Source organism: Papio anubis, chromosome 1 (genome assembly GCF_008728515.1).
Source record: "Papio anubis isolate 15944 chromosome 1, Panubis1.0, whole genome shotgun sequence".
Taxonomy (NCBI): Eukaryota; Metazoa; Chordata; class Mammalia; order Primates; family Cercopithecidae; genus Papio; species Papio anubis.
The window spans coordinates 158,850,845-158,868,344 of NC_044976.1; the positions used below are offsets into that span (position 1 = coordinate 158,850,845).

The window sequence follows — 17,500 nt, forward strand, 5'->3', positions numbered from 1 at the left end:
TACCCCATTCCTGCCCCGAATCTCCCGAAGTGGAATCCCTCTATTCAGATGTTAACGGAAGTTCTAGAAAATAGGTCACTTCAGAAGGGTGAGGGTGAAGGATATGCTGAGACTTGGAGTGTTGAGGCAGGAATCCCCTAGAAGGAAGGCCACTCTGCACTAGGGTTACTGTCATTTTGGCACGGAAACGATAAAACACCCCCCAGGCTATCTTCACTGTAAATGGACATTTGTTCCAGACTTTTTACACACCTAGAGTTGAAACTAAGTTGACTTAAGTCTTTTTGAAAAACATGCTTTGATGAATCACCCCCTTTTCTGTAAAATGGGTCATGCAGAGTTGTTGGAGGGATTATCTATAGTGCTTATAGAGTAAAATGCCAACTATAAACAGAAGTAGATGAGAATTTAGGATCTCATTTTTCCTGTTGAAAAATTACTTGTGAGTTGCGAACTTCTGGAGACCACAGTTTGATTTTCTGCCGTCCCCCCACCCCCGCCCCGCCGGATCATTTCAGAAAGTTTTGGATTCCAATATTGATTCGTTAACAGTAATGGACATTTACAGATACAGAGTAGGAATACCCTCTTGTTGAGGAGCTTCAATATCTTAAGCAAGTGTAAGTCCATCGATAACTTGCGTGGTTTCCACTATTCAGTTAGGGTAATAGGTCAATTGAAGTTTCTTTCTTTTTTTTTTTTTTTTTTTTTTTGAGACAGAGTCTCGCCCTATTGCCAGGCTGGAGTGCGGTGGTGTGATCTCATCTCAATTCAACCTCCACCTCCTGGGTTCAAGCGATTCTCGTGCCTCAGCCTCCTTGGTAGCTAGGATTACAGGCGCGCGTCACCACACCTGGCTATTTTTTGTATTTTTGGTGGAGACTAGGTTTCACCATGTTGGCCAGGCTGGTGTCAAACTCCTGACCTCAACTGATCCACCCATTTCAGCCTCCTAAAGTGCTGGGATTACAGGGGTGAGCTACTGGGCCTGGCCTGAAGTTTCATTTTAAGAAGAAATCCAGATATAGTTGCAAGTCATCAGACATAATTATTTGGCTACTTCTTTAGAAAAAAGTTTATTTTTACTGACTGGCCTTTCTTGCTCTAAGTTGAAGTTGAATACACACTTTTTCTTACATTAAATTGTAAACATTCATTGTGCAACTTCTAGGATAGAAAGCATACATATAAAGCAGGATCCTCAGCCTCTAAATACTTATCTACTTAAGGATATTAAATAGTAATGATATAACACCTTTAAGAAATTGTATATTTTCAATTTGTCATTTGAGACAAGAACCTTGTGAAGATTTACAGGACATATATTGTTTATCTCTACTTACGTTTCAGCATTGATCATAATAAATGTCAAGTGGTAGGGACACTCCGTGATAGAGGAATTCAGAGAAAGAAGAGAGAACTTTTACATGTACTAGATAGTGGTGGTGATGCCAGGCATAGGAGTGCCCTCAACTTGTGTAAGTTTGGGTCTGAGGGAAGCCTCTTAGGTTCTTAATTTGTAAAACTAATTAAATATGTTCAGTTTCCCTAGTTCTTTGAATATGCTCATTGTTTTTTTTCTCTTGTAGCTTCAGAATCCAAGGACCCATTTTGTTTTTTCTCCGCACTGCTTTATGGGAGGCATTATGGCCCCCAAAGACATAATGACAAATACTCATGCTAAATCCATCCTCAATTCAATGAACTCCCTCAGGAAGAGCAATACCCTCTGTGATGTGACATTGAGAGTAGAACAGAAGGACTTCCCTGCCCATCGGATTGTGCTGGCTGCCTGTAGTGATTACTTCTGTGCCATGTTCACTAGTGAGGTAAGTGATAAGTTAGCCCCACACAAATGAAACTCCCGTGGTACTCTGGTTGTCTTATTTCACTGAATAAAATAGTAGAACTTTGATATAATTGTGAATTTTTACAGTGTGATGTTTTGGCAGATTCTGGATAAGATCTGCCACTTAGGCCGGGCGCGGTGGCTCAAGCCTGTAATCCCAGCACTTTGGGAGGCCGAGACAGGCGGATCACGAGGTCAGGAGATCGAGACCATCCTGGCTGACACGGTGAAACCCCGTCTCTACTAAAAAAATACAAAAAACTAGCCGGGCGAGGTGGCGGGCGCCTGTAGTCCCAGCTACTCGGGAGGCTGAGGCAGGAGAATGGCGTGAACCTGGGAGGCGGAGCTTGCAGTGAGCTGAGATCCGGCCACTGCACTCCAGCCTGGGCGACAGAGCGAGACTCCGTCTCAAAAAAAAAAAAAAAAAAAAAAAAAAGATCTGCCACTTAGATAACTATGCCTTAGTTTCCTCATCTTTAAATTAGGAATAATAGTAATATGTAATAACTGGTTATTAAGGTTATTGTGAAGATTATTTTATGAAATAACGTACAAAATGCTTAGAGTAGTTTAATATGCAGTAAAACACACAAATGTCAGTTATTGGATTTTACTATTTCTTAAATTTGTTTTCCAATTTTTCTCCTTTTTTTGTTTTTAATTTTATTTATTTATGTATTTATTTGTAGAGACAGGGTCTCACTGTGTTGCTCAGGCTGGTCTTGAACTCCTGGGCTCAAGCAATCCTCCCACCTTGGCCTCCCAGAGTGGCCACATCTGGCATTACAGGTGTGAGCCACTGCACCCGGCCTTTTCTCCTTCTAAAGTCTAAAAATTTTTAAGTGAGTACCAGAGGGATGAGGAGGAAGGAAGGAGAGAAGAGTAGGATTCAGACCTCACCCCACTCCTCCTAACAATATGTGAAAAAAATCAGTGTAGATGTTAGGATAACTTCAAATGAAAGGAAGAAGAGTTTTTAATGAATAGCTGTGCAGGCATAGAGTGTATAACCTGAAAAAAGATGTTAACTTATAAGCACTTAACAAAGGGAATTAGGAAAAGGTTGGCTTGAGAGAATACAGGTAGTGCTCACAAAGTATTAAGAAAAACTGCTTAGTAATTGCCTGACAGAATACCTGAAATGTGGTGTAAGGCTGTTGAATATATTGTGTTGAATACTCTTAGAAAGCTGAACAGAAAAGAACATTGCAAGTCTTTGTTTTTCAAGATCCCAAGTCTGATTTTAAGAGCACATTTAAATAAATTATCTTGATTTATTTTTTCAAAGCTCAGTTGTGGGTACACCACTGTTTATTATATAATTTACACTTACATGTATGCCTGAAATATTTCATTATGAAAACACTTTTTTAAAAGTCTTTTTAAGCACAAGTATTTTTTTTTTAGTTCTATCATCTTAGTGAAGATATTGCTGCTGGATCAGAATGGTATAATGGTGATAACTACCTTTTATGGGTCAGGTACTGTGCTAGTGATTGTTGTGCATATCTGACTCACCCTAGGGGTAGGTATTACCATCTCATTTTACAAATGAAGGAATGCGGTTTCAGATATTAAATCACTTGCCCAAAGTGCCATGGCTTGTAAGTGCTAGAGGTGGGATTTAATTTTATATTTTCCGACTCTAAAGCCCGAACAGTTTTTAACTCTTGTGCTGCCTTAGCCTCCGAAGTATCCTACAATCTAATTTTAAAACCGGTATAGTTAAAAATACTATGAGCCAATGCTCAGTCACATGGCTAGTAGGGAAAACAGGAACCTGACAGGTCATTCCAGCTAATCCAGGCTAATTTTTAAATGAACTTGTGTGATATCACAAGGCAGATCCCTGTCCTATACTGTTCGCCATGAGATATACCCAAGATCATCAGAAGCATTTGGAATTTAACTGGGTAAAGAGAGTGTCACCCAGCAGCTGCTGAGCATGAAATGCACTAGAACTGCTGATTGCTAATTATATATTGTGCATCCTGTTTTTTGTCAGCTTGAAAATAGTCTGTCTTTACTCTTTCATTATTTGGAAATTAATTCTTTTTTTCTCTTCAGTGATAATTTCTTTCTTTAAAAACTGACATCTGGCCGGGCGCGGTGGCTCAAGCCTGTAATCCCAGCACTTTGGGAGGCCGAGACAGGCGGATCACGAGGTCAGGAGATCGAGACCATCCTGGCTAACACGGTGAAACCCCATCTCTACTAAAAAATACAAAAAAAACTAGCCGGGCGAGGTGGCGGGCGCCTGTAGTCCCAGCTACTCGGGAGGCTGAGGCAGGAGAATGGCGTAAACCTGGGAGGCGGGGAGCTTGCAGTGAGCTGAGATCCGGCCACTGCACTCCAGCCTGGGCGACAGAGCCAGACTCCCTCTCAAAAAAAAAATAAATAAATAAATTAAAAAAAACTGACATCAGGCAAGAAAATGCTAGATGGTTTTGTCTTTATTTTTAAGAGTAATTGTTTAAAGGAGAGAGTCCAGAGACCTGGATTCTAGGCTTAGTTCTTTCAGCAATTCTGTATAAACCCTGGGAACCATCTCACTTCACTGGGTTGATCTATAAAATAAAGCAGTTGAACTAGATGGTTTCCTTGTTCTCTTCAGCCATGAAATGCTCCTCAAATGTCATCTGATTGAAAGATCACAAGATTGAGGCAAGAGGACCTGGGTTTTATGTCTCTCTCGCTCTCTCTTTTTTTTCTGAAATACTTTGATAGGAATGATATCTGTCTCTTACTAGCTAAATGACTGGTTAAGTCTTGCATCTTTTTTTGATCCTTAGACCCTTTATCCCTTAAATAGTAATAATATCAGACCTAACTACCTTACCAGGTTGCTGTGAGAATCAGATGAAATAGTAGTAAATGAGAAGCATGCTGAAAAATTCTAAAGCAAAATATAAATGTAAAATGTATAATTGCTCTGAGTTCTTACATAGTGAAATTGTCTCCATATTTAAACTATTTGATGGAAATATAGTTTATTGAATGAGAAATTTCTGGAATACATGTACTTACATATTTCAGTATCATAATTATTGAATGCATTTAATGTGTTGGGACAGTAATTGTTTATGAATATTAGTACTGTATTAAATGTAAATAAACCCTAATATGTTTTTTCAAAATGATGTGCTAGTGACTTTTTTACTGTTAGGGACTGATTTTGTTCTTGGCTTTGGTAGAGAGTGCTTTTTGGTTATTCTCTGGCTGATGGAGAAATCAAAAATAATAAAGCCATTTAGTTAATAATGGAGATGCACCAGACTTTTGTGAGTAAAATGAATTTCTAAACTAAGATTAAGATCTAGTAAAATTTTCATAAGGTATTTTCAGATAGTTTCCTGTAAAGTGGAAGATTTCTTCCCTTAGCTAAACAGTTTTCTATGATTATCTGGCCTCATCAGTACTCACGGCTTCAAGAAGATATACTACTAACAATTCAGACTAAATATTCTGGTAGTAATTAAGTTAGTCTAACCCAATATTTTGAAAAAGTAACAAATAGTTTATTTGTATTCGGATGGTGTTACATAAGAAAGTCCCTTAGGATGAGCTGCATGTTATTTTTCATCATTACCAAATGTAGTCTAAGGGCCAGGCATGGCGGCTCACACCTGTAATCCCAGCATTTTGAGAGGCTGAGGTGGGCAGATTACTTGAGGTCAGGAGTTGGAGACCAGCCTGGCCAACATGGTGAAGCCCCATCTCTACTAAAAATACAAAAATTAGCCGGGCGTGGTGGCATGTTCCTGTAGTCCCAGCTACTCAGGAGGCTGAGGCAGGAGAATCGCTTGAACCTGGGAGGTGGAGCTTGAAGTGAGCCGAGATTGTGCCACTTCTTTCCAGCCTGGGCAACAGAGCAAGACTGTGTCTCAAAAAAAAAAAAATTAACTGGATGTGGTGGTGCACACCTGTAATCCCAGCTACTTGGAAGGCTGAGGCATGAGAATCACTTGAACCTGGGAGGAAGAGGTTGCAGGGAGCTGAGATCGCACCACTGCACTTCAGCCTGGGGAACAGAGTGAGACCCTATCTCAAGGAAGAAAAAATGTAATCTAAGGACAGATGATAGGAACTAGGTAATCCTGGAGAGACTGAAGTTATAACCCACAAGGTCCTCTACAAACATGAAATTTCTTTGAAATTTTGTGTCTTATCTTAAAAATTCATGGACAGTGTTATGTTCATGGGAACTTTTGCGTTCTATTCTGTAACACATCTGTATTTTAATAAGAAATTGATTTTTAAAGTTATTCACTGGCAAAATTGCTATTCCAGGAAGGTGTCACCTATTACTTACTCCTGGGGTATAGATAACTACCCACTTCATTTGGAAGACTACAGATATTGTGCCATATTTGCTTTATTAAAATCCAACAAAATAGAGCATACTTTTGTTTTTTTATTTTCTTACTTTTTTATTTTTTTGAAAGAGTCTCACTCTGGTGCCCAGGCTGGAATGCAGTGGCATGATCTTGGCTCACTGCAACCTCTGCCTCCTGGGTTGAAGCAGTTCTCCTGCCTCAGCCTCCTGAGTAGCTGGGACTACAGGCATGTGCCACCATGCCCGACTAAGTTTTGTATTTCTAGTGGAGATGGGGTTTCACCATGTTGGGCAGGCTGAACTTGAATTCCTGACCTCAGGTGATCTACCTGCCTTGGCCTCTCAAAGTGCTGGGATTACAGGCGTGAGCCACCATGCCTGGCCTATAATTTTTAAAGATATATGTTCAATTAATATTACTAACATCTCTAAGCTCTTAGGTATGAGATTCTGCCTTTATCTTGTGGAATTATAACCATCATTCTTTTTCACCTTTCAAATTTTCAGCTTTCAGAGAAGGGGAAACCTTATGTTGACATCCAAGGTTTGACTGCCTCTACCATGGAAATTTTATTGGACTTTGTGTACACAGAAACAGTACATGTGACAGTGGAGAATGTACAAGAACTGCTACCTGCAGCCTGTCTGCTTCAGTTGAAAGGTACAGACATTAAAACTTGCTATTATTTATGTTGAAATAGCCCTGGAAAGATTGAAAATTAATAGTGTAAACTTAATCATGAACAGTTTGGAGACAAACTATGGATGCTTATGTTTACTAGCCATGGCTTTTGTCTCATTGTGCAATAAGAGATCAGATGTCAATAGCACTATAAAGGAACTTCTCCAGATATGAGTATTTGGCACTATAAAAGAGAGCATTTGCACCTTTTCTGTTTTTAAAAAAAAAAAATGTAGGAAGGAGAAATTATGTGTTTTCTTACATACATGTATATAACACATCTATAAGGAACTATAATAAAAACTGATACTGTATATAATCTACATGGATACTCTTTATCTGGCCATTAAGTGGTAGTATTTCATTAAGATAAATGAAATTTAAATTGATGCACAAAATATTAAAGTTATGTTTTCACAGGATTACAGGTGGTTTGTTTTCCCTTACAGTTCCCAGGTTTTTTAGACTTTTTTTTTTTTTTTTTTGAGACGGAGTCTTGCTCTGCCGCCCAGGCTGGAGTGCAGTGGCCGGATCTCAGCTCACTGCAAGCTCCGCCTCCCGGGTTCACGCCATTCTCCTGCCTCAGCCTCCCGAGTAGCTGGGACTACAGGCGCCCGCCACCGCGCCCGGCTAGTTTTTTGTATTTTTTAGTAGAGACGGGGTTTCACCGTGTTCGCCAGGATGGTCTCGATCTCCTGACCTCGTGATCCGCCCGTCTCGGCCTCCCAAAGTGCTGGGATTACAGGCTTGAGCCACCGCGCCCGGCCTTTTTTAGACTTTTTGTTTTGTTTTTGAGACAAGAGTCTCACTCTGTCACCCAGATTAGAGCACAGTGGTGCAATCACAGCTCACTGTATCCTTGAATTCTTGGGCTCAAGCAATTCTCCCACCTCAGCGTCCTGAGGAACTGGGACCACAGGCACATGCCACCACACCCAGCAAATTTAAAAAAAATTTTTTGGCCGGGTGCGGTGGCTCAAACCTGTAATCCCAGCACTTTGGGAGGCCGAGACGGGCGAATCACGAGGTCAGGAGATGGAGACCATCCTGGCTAACACGGTGAAACCCCATCTCTACTAAAAAACACAAAAAACTAGCCGGGCGAGGTGGCGGGCGCCTGCAGTCCCAGCTACTCGGGAGGCTGAGGCAGGAGAATGGCGTAAACCCGGGAGGTAGAGCTTGCAGTGAGCTGAGATCCGGCCACTGCACTCCAGCCTGGGCGACAGAGCGAGACTCTGTCTCAAAAAAAAAAAAAAAATTTTTTTGTGGAGACGGGTTCTCTCTGTGTTGCTCAGGCTGGTCTCAAGTTCGTGGACTCTAGTGATCCTCCCACCTTGCTTCCCAGAGTGCTGGGATTATAGGCATGAGCCACCATTCCTGGTCCTCAGTTTTTTCTTTTTAAAATTCAGTTATGTTTTTGGTTTTTATATATACATAATTGATACATTTTTAGTTTTTAATACATGGTTTAAACAGTGTGAAGCTTTTGCATTAGTGCATAGTCATAAAATACCCTGAACTTTTCAATTAGATGAATATGAGATTTGTTATTATCTTCTGCTTTTCTTTCACTCTAGTCTTTTAGTAAGTTTTCATGTAGAGTAGAAAAATGGGTACATTATGCTGAATTAGTAATTAGTTTTATAGTTTGATTCCCAAGAGTTTTATAGGCATTTTTGTTGAATTTTGCCAGGTCCCTGGATGTGATTCATCTTGCAATATTCACTTTAAAGATTAAACAGAGACAGGTGTAAAGGTCTTGCTGAAAGTGGCGCAGTACATAAGCCAGAAATAGGGTTTAAGTTCCTTAAGCAAAGAATTTCTCATCTGTTTCTTAGGTGTTGAAACAAGGGTTCATCTGATAACATGTAGAGAAGATGTTGAGATACAAGAATATAGACTAGATCACACCCGTCCAACTGTTCTAAAGTGTTTGCTTCCTGTGTCCATCCTAGGTGTGAAACAAGCCTGCTGTGAGTTCTTAGAAAGTCAGTTGGACCCTTCTAATTGCCTGGGCATTAGGGATTTTGCAGAAACCCACAATTGTGTTGACCTGATGCAAGCAGCTGAGGTTTTTAGCCAGAAACATTTTCCTGAAGTGGTACAGCATGAAGAGTTCATTCTTCTGAGTCAAGGAGAGGTGGAAAAACTAATCAAGTGCGATGAAATTCAGGTACAGATTTGTCTTGATATTATGGTTTCTTCAAGATTGGGCAATTACAAAACTTGCAAAGTAGGATGCAGTTATTTACCATTAGAGCTTCATAATCAAGTGTGTATTTTGGATTTCATTAACCCCTCCTGTACCAAATTTATTTGCATTTTTATGGAGTGGGAGTTTGCCACTTTCTTTAATTAGATATATGATCCGAGTGGGTAAGAATCACTATTAAACAGAGTATAGAATAAGCAGAAATTGGAAGTAAAGTAGATATCTGTAGACCACTTCTCTGTTACCCATTCACTCATTTCACAAACATTTACTGAGAATATCTACTATGTAGCAATTACTGTGCCAGGTGCTACAGATCCCCAAATGGGTAAATATAGTTCTTGCTTTCAAAAAATTCACAACCTGCTAGTAGAGACAGAGATATAGACTATATATATATATATATATATATGTATGTATGTATATAAAAAATAAAGAGGATAATAAGAATAATGAGCCTATACAAAGTAAGGACATTACGTAGAAGAAAGAAGAATACACCTTTGCTCAGGAGTGGATCAAAAATGAAGAGACAAAAGTTTGGAAGTGAGGATCTACAGAAGCGGGAGCCAAATCATAACTGTCCTGTGAGGGCGTAGGGGATGGAAGGAAGGGACACGCAAACTGGATGTTAAAGGAATAGTAGGCCAGGCACAGTGACCTGTACCTGTAATCCCAGCACTTTGGGAGGCTGAGGCAGGAGAACTTCTTGAGCCCAGGAGTTTGATACTAGCCTGGGCAACATGACAAAACCTTGTCTCTACAAAACAATAAAATTAGCCTGGCATGGTGATGAGCACCTGTGGTCCCAGCTACTTGGGAGGCTGAAGTGGGAGGATCTCTTGAGCCCAGGAGGTTGAGGCTGCAGTGAGCCATGATCACACTGCTGCACTCTAGCCTAGGCAACAGAGGGAGACCCTGTCTCTTGCAGGCGAAGAAAAAGGAATAATACTTCACCTACCAGGGGATACTACCTGTGCCAGGCAGGCATTCAGTGACTTAACCTACACAGAAGAAAAGTCAATCCTAATTCTAAATCAGAGTACCAGTAGCAGAGTTTTTATTCCATATAGGTCTGTAGTGAGGCTAAGAATTGGAGTGAGAAGTCCAATATAGTTATTAGATGTCCTTGAAGCCCGTAGTATTGATCTCCAGTGGCCCAATTCTTTAATTTTTTTTTTTTTTCTTTTGAGACAGTCTCACTCTGTCACCCAGGCTGGAGTACAGTGGTGCAATTATGGCTCACTGCAGCCTGGATGTCTGAGCTCAAGCAACTCTCCCACCTCATCTTCCTGTGTAGTTGCAACTGCACATCACCACACCGGCTAATTTTTAAAAATTTTTGTTGAGATGGGGTCTCACTATGTTGCCCAGGCTGGTCTTGAACTGCTGGGCTCAAGCAATACTAGGCTCAGGCAATACCATTTAAAGAAAGCCTATAATATACTTCTGTAAACTAAATGATTACTCTCTCCTGATTTATTTTGTTAAAACTAGGATATTTGTGCAATAGAATAACAGGTGTTAAGTATACTTCTTCCAGGCTGGAGCGTGCAGTGATGTGATCTCAGCTCACTGTAACCTTCACCTTCTGGGTTCAAGTGATTCTCCTCCTCGGCCTCCCAAGTAGCTGGGACTACAGGCGCCCGCCACCATGCCAGCTAATTTTTGTATTTTTAGTAGAGACGGAGTTTCACTGTTGTGGACAGGCTGCTCTGGAACTCCTGACCTCAGGTGATCCACCCACCTCGACCTCCCAAAATGCTGGGATTATAAGCGTGAGCCACTGCTCCTGGCCTTAAGTATATTTCTTATCAAATTTTAGCCAAGTGGTTCTTTACACCTTTCTCTAGTGACTGTTCTGAGGGAAAAAGGATTAGAGCACATTAGTGACATTGGTTCCAACTGTAGAGGAATTATTTTCTAGCCTGACATACTGGGCTCTGTATCAGCCCAGAGAAGCTGCTGTTGCAAATGCTGTTGAGTCAAGAATTTGCTAAAATTGTAGTTCTCAGCCTCTTAGTGCAGGACGTTGTATCCTTGTGCTGAAATCACAGCCACCGCCAGAAAACATATTCATCAGACTTGGAAACTGGCAGTTCACTAGAATATCTTGATTTTTCTTGATTTGTCCACATATTGGAAAATACAGTGAATAGAATGAGCACTACAGATTTGACATTCACTACATATAATAGCTAATACTTACTCAGCATTTACTGTTGGTTCACTTACTAAATACTTGTTGAACACTTACTGTGTGCCCAGAACATTTCCAGGTGCTAGAGATCAAATTATGAACAAAACAAAAATCCCTGTCCACTGGAGCTTCCATTCTAATGGCACCATTCTTGGTGTTTTTCTCTCATTTAATTCTCACATCTTCATTTTTCACAGGAGGAAAGTGAAGATTGGAGTTTAACCATCATACCAGCACTAGTAAGTGGTAGAGCCAGGTTTCAAATTCGAGTAGTCTGACTCCAGAGTCTATTCTCTTAATCACTCAGCTATGAGCTGGTCATGTTTTCATTTTGTTTCTAATTGTCCAAGTCAGGAAACAATCACAGAAGTCATTTCTTTTGGAACTATACAGGCTTTGGAATAAAACTGGATGGGGCCGGAGAGAACAAATAACTAACCTTATTTAGAAGCTGAAATGAAAAACAGCTTGAGAACTCTTATGTATAGTTTTTTTTTTTAAATGTGTGTCAAGACTGCCCTTTGCTTTTTTTCTGGAAAGAAAGCAAGTGACATATTGTTTTCTGTTCCATATACCAGCCAGAAATAGGAACCAGATGTCTGACTCCCAGTTGCTAATGCTTCCTCTTATTAAATAAAATAATAGTACTTAAAACAATGGGAAGCAGGATGTCTTGTTGGTTAAAACAGCATGGGTTTTAGAGTCCAACTGGGATTTAGTCTTGGCTGTGTGGTATGTGTTACCTAACCACTAATCTTCAGTTTCCTCTTCTATAAAATGTAGATAATATTAGTACTGAGTACACAGGACTGTTCCGAGCATAAAATAAGAACGCCAGTACCTAATACACAAGAGAATTCTTTGTGAAAATCTATTGTGGAGAAAATCTATTTTTCTCTGTAGTGAGGCATTAATGTTTGGGTTTTTTCTTCCCCATTAGCTGTTTTTCTGCAATTCTAATTTATTCTAAATTCTGCTCATGATTATCTGCTCATGGCTGGTCTGAGGGCAGTGGTGTTTACAACTGTTGATCATACTCAGTTACAGATTTCTTTGTTCCTGCTCCACACCTGCTGCTTCATTTGATTCGTCTTTTTTTTTTTTGAGATGGAGTGTCGCTCTGTTGCCCAGGCTGGAGTGCAGTAGTGTAATCTCGGCTCACTGCAAGCTCCGCCTCCCAGGTTCACACCATTCTCCTGCCTTAGCCTCTCCAAGTAGCTGGGACTACAGGTGCCCACCACCATGCCCGGCTAATTTTTTGTATTTTTAGTAGAGATGGGATTTCACCATGGTCTCGATCTCCTGACCTCGTGATCTGCCCGCCTCGGCCTCCCAAAGTGCTGGGATTACAAGCGTAAGCCACTGCACCCGGCCTTGATTAGTCTCAAAAAAACAAACTAAAAAACCTCTGCTCATGATTGAAAAACTCCATCTTTAAATTGATGTATCTAATTTAACCTAGAATGTGTCAGAGTCTAGCATGTATCTGCTTAAAACTATTAGCCAATCATATAAAAGTTTTAAATTAAGATCAAGGACACCTTCTGTACCCTCCCCTGCATCTTACCCAACAATTGCCTGGGTTAGTTTGACCTCCCAAGTATTTCTCCAATGTGTCTATTTCTCTCTCACCACTGCCACAACTATAGTCCTGTAAGCACCTTCACATTTTGCCTGATATACCAGAGCAGCATCTAAGCTCTTCTAGCTCTTGGCCCTTTAAACTGTTCTACCCACAGTAGCCAGGATAATGTTTACAAAACATCAATATGATCATATCAGTAGCCTGCTTGAAACCTTCGGATGATTTCAAGTTGCACTTAGAGTGAAATCCAGTATTCTAATGCTCTCTGTATCTGGCCCTTGCTTGACTCTCCAGCTTCATATTTTACTCCTCTATCACCCTCATTCACTCTGCTACACTAGCCTTCTAGTCATTTCCTCAAGCTGTCAGTTCCTTTTTGCTGTAGGACAGAGCTGTTCAATGGAACATTCTACGAAGATGGAAGTACTCTATATCTATACTGTTTAGTTTGCTCCTGCTAGCCCCATGTTGCTATCGGGCACTTGAAATGTAGCTAATGCAACTGAGAAGCTGATTTTTAATTTTAATTATGGTGAATGTAAATAGCCACACATGGGTAGTGTATTGGACAATGCACTTCTGGTGCTTTTGAGTGTGCTCTTCTCTCTGCCTGGGAGTACTCTCTCTCTCTCTCTTTTTTTTTTTTTTTTTTTGAGATAGAGTCTTGCTCTGTCGCCCAGGCTGAAGTGCAGTGGCGCGACCTTGGCTTACTGCAAGTTCCGCCTTCCAGGTTCACGCCATTCTCCTGCCTCAGCCTCTTGAGTAGCTGGGACTACAGGCGCCCGCCACCATGCCCTGGTTAATTTTTTGTATTTTTAGTAGAGATGGGGTTTCACTGTGTTAGCCAGGATGGTCTCGATCTCCTGACGTCGTGATCTGCCTGCCTCGGCCTCCCAAAGTGCTGGGATTACAGGCGTGAGCTACTGCGCCGGGCCCTGCCTGGGAGTACTCTCTTACTCCCCCTGGCTAACTGCTACTCATCCATCAGATTTCAATTTGTTGCTTCTTCAAGGAGGCCTTCCCTGCCTCACCAGTCTAAACCAGAAAATCTCATGTTGTTCTGTGTCATAGCCCCAGTACCTTTCCTATATAGTATGTAATAATAGTGAGTTTTTTCATTTTTCTGATTTAGCAGTTTGACTCCCCACTTAAGAGCAAGGATCATATCTGATTTGTTCACCATATCTGATTTGTTCACCATTGTGTAATCAGTTTCCAAGGCAGTGCCTGGCACTTAGGAGAGGAGTTCAGTAACTCCCTCAAATGAATGTACTTTTTGAAACACTTTCTGCATTTTTAGAGTATCACAGTTCTTGGAAAAAGTTTACAGGGTGTTTTTTTATCTAGTCACAGTGACACTCTGAAAGGTATCTCCCAGAATATGTACTCTCTAGGGGCTTGTAGAAGGGACACAGGACCTGTATTCAGGTGTCTGTCTTTGGGAAGTTCTAGGTGTTATTATATACCTAGGACCTTCCAGTATTGTAGCATAGGTTTTTTTTTAGAGTGTATCTCCCATTATCTAATTGGTCATATGTAATCTTAGACCTAAGTTCTCCAGATGATTAATTAATTATATCTTCTCAAATAGCATAGTGCCTAATACACAGTAGTTCCTTGAAGGCTAATTGATAATGCTTTTCCTTTTTATTTTTTTTAAGACATTTATTCAGCATCACGATCAGACTATTACATTTGGCAATCAACAGCATGGCTGCAAAAAAAAAAAATCTGCATTAAAACCCTTTGTTGGAATGCTTTACACTTTCCACAGAACAGAAACTAAAATAACCTGTTATACAATTAATCACAAATACAGTCCTCGAGTCTTTTGCCCATACACATGAGTATTTGTGTAAATATGTCTGCTTTGTAGCAGTTAGGCCCTGCCACCACTGTGCTTGGCTAAGTTCACAAATATGTTGTAACCTGTAGCTTCCCTGTCACTTCTCTGGCTCCCCTCTCCAGCTAAGCTTTATTTCCCAATTAAAATCTTCTGCCACTGCCATAGCTACTGCTGCTACTGGAACCACCATAGCCACCTTGGTTTCGTGGTTGGGCAAAGTATTAGTCTCTACCACCATAGGGGCCCAGAGCTTCGGCCTCCAAAGTTTCCTCCCTTCATGGGTCTTGTAATTGCCAAAATCACTGTAGCTTCCACCACCTCCAGAATTGCTTCCATCATTACCAAATCCATTATAGCCATCCCCACTGCCGCCTATCCACCACCACCACAGCTGTCATCTCAACTGAAACCACATCCACGACCATCAGCAAAGTTTCCAGAACCACTTCGACTTCTTTGGCTGGATGAAGCACTAGCCATCTCTTACTTTGACAGGGCTCTCCTAACTTCACAGTTGTGGCCATTCATAGGATGTTATTTCTGAATGACAGTCTTATTCACAGAGTCATGGTCATCAAAGGTTACAAAGGCAAAGCCCCTTTTCTTGCCACTGGCTCAGTCAGTCATGATTTCAATCACTTCAATTTTTCCAAACTGTTAAAAAAATCTCTTAGGTGATGTTCTTCAGTGTCTTCTTTAATGCTGCCAACAAATACCTTTTTCACAGTTAAGTGGGCACCTGGTCTTTTGAGAATCTTCTTTTGAGACAGCTCTCTTTGGTTCCATGACTCTTCCATCCACCTTGTGAGGCCTTGCATTCATGGCTGCATCTACCTTCTCCACAGTGGCCAATGTGACAAACCCAAAGCCCCTGAGCGCTTGGTGTTTGGATCTCTCATTACCACACAGTCCATGAGCATTCCCCATTGCTCAGAATGACTCCTCAGGCTCTCATTGGTTATTTCAAAGCTCAACCCTCCAATGAAGAGCTTCCTCCGCTGTTCGGGCTCTTTAGGAGACTCTGACTTAGACCTGAGGGCAGGGAGAAGACAGACTTTAAAGATACTTCTTTGGCAGCATCCACGGGCAGAAAGGCGATAATGCTTTTGAAAACAGCAACTAATGATGTTAGAAAAGCTCCTGCTTCAGAGGCTTGGATGAACAATTTGAGGGGTGAGCCTGGAGATCATTAGATAACAATTATGACTAAAAATTATTTCAAGAGCTGATTGTCAATAAGGCAACAGATTCCCCCACCTACCTTCCCTAAAGTTAGAGAGATGACCAGAAGCAATTCAGGAATGGGGAAAATTCTGAAACGAAGGCCAATATGTGCCTACTGTTTATCATTCATGTGTGTGTGTGTGTGTGTGTGTATAACCCAAATTGACTATAATTCTTTTCCTGGTCTGTTAGCTGTGTCTGAAAAAAATGTTTTCCCAAGAGCCTAGCTGTTTCTGGAAGATGGGAAATAATGGTGATGGGCAATGGGAAAGCAGGAAGGAGAAAGTGAACGTGGTTTCTTTTTGAGATGGTGAGCTAATTGGAAAAGTAGGATCCATGGTGTGTAATTACACATTTACAGGTGGATTCTGAAGAGCCAGTCTTTGAGGCTGTCATCAACTGGGTGAAGCATGCCAAGAAGGAGCGGGAAGAATCCTTGCCTAACCTGCTACAGTACGTGCGTATGCCCCTGCTAACCCCCAGGTATATCACGGATGTAATAGATGCTGAGGTAAGTAGTGCAACACTCTCAGGATCCAAAACCTTGACAAACTCTTACCTTAGTGTTCTGTATTCAAAACTGATTATTTTAACGTAGGCACAGAGTCTCCTGGTTTGCCTGTCTAGGAATGCCAGTGAGAGTGGTGCTGGGTAGTTCCCAAGCATATTTCTAAGAAAAGTGAATTTCTTGGCAGACTCTTGACACAAATGAAAATCTGTGGTTCAATTTTGTATTTTGCTGTATATGTTTTACATGCCCCTAAGTGTTTTGTATAAACACCTGATAATAAACTTTGTCCCCTTCTCCAAATTGCCCTTATGCCACACTTAGCAAGCCTCTTCATTTTTGACTTCTGGTGAAGCCAGCATGAAAGGAATTTGCTGTGTTTTAGTGTCAACTTCAGTCATATCATGTTGAGTTTATTTATAAAAGTGTTTCTCCAACTTAAGTTCTCTGTGATACTTTTTCATAATTTTTACCATATATGCCACCTATGTTGCCTGGACCATACTTCGAGGGAGCACTGATTTATAACATGTAGGTGAGCCAGCAAGAGAGTTCCTCTTGCTGGCCCAGTCCTAGATCTCTTAGTTAACTACTAACAGTTCTTCAGTTGTTCACATTAGAAAAGTTGTGGGATGGTTAGTGTCACATCTGAAACTCTTTTTCTCCTATTTGTGATTTCTGTCTTTCTTACAACCAATTCACATATCCCTTGTGTCAGTTCTTTACATTGTGGTTAGGAACACAGACTCTGGAACCACACTCGGGCCTGAAATCCCAAATTCACCACTTATTCTGTGAACTTTTAGTAGATGTCTTAATATATTTGTGCCTCAGCTTTCTTATCTGTAAACCAGAGATGATAATAGTACCTTCCTCATAGGTTATTGTTAGCATTGAGTAACTAACTATGTGAAAGCTTTTGAAACCATGTCTTTCTACATAAGTGTTTACTACTATTTATTGTTTGTTTTCCTTTCCAGTTCAACTGAGAACTTCTTGGGTCAGGTTAATAGAAGTGCTATTTAATTAGAGCTGTGTCCTTTAGGGTCCCAACAGGA

The 17,500-nt window shown here is 40.8% G+C and overlaps 1 protein-coding gene across 5 annotated transcripts in view; it reads left to right on the forward strand.

The window, feature by feature from the left end:
• The window catches only part of KLHL12 (kelch like family member 12), a 39,023-nt gene that overhangs the window by 1,518 nt on the left and 20,005 nt on the right, over positions 1–17,500 (forward strand). For 3 of the 5 annotated variants that reach the window (XR_004179245.1, XM_031656953.1, XM_031656946.1), the window contains 5 exons: positions 1,590–1,829; positions 6,693–6,846; positions 8,823–9,040; positions 11,477–11,518; positions 16,296–16,445. Coding sequence is in view for 4 of the 5 variants with exons in the window: in XM_031656953.1 (XP_031512813.1) it covers positions 1,590–1,829; positions 6,693–6,846; positions 8,823–9,040; positions 11,477–11,518; positions 16,296–16,445 (804 nt within the window). In the remaining variant the exon portion in view is untranslated. The remainder of the gene's footprint in view (positions 1–1,589; positions 1,830–6,692; positions 6,847–8,822; positions 9,041–11,476; positions 11,519–16,295; positions 16,446–17,500) is intronic. The other 2 variants (XM_009189761.4, XM_021928546.2) reach the window with 1 other exon arrangement.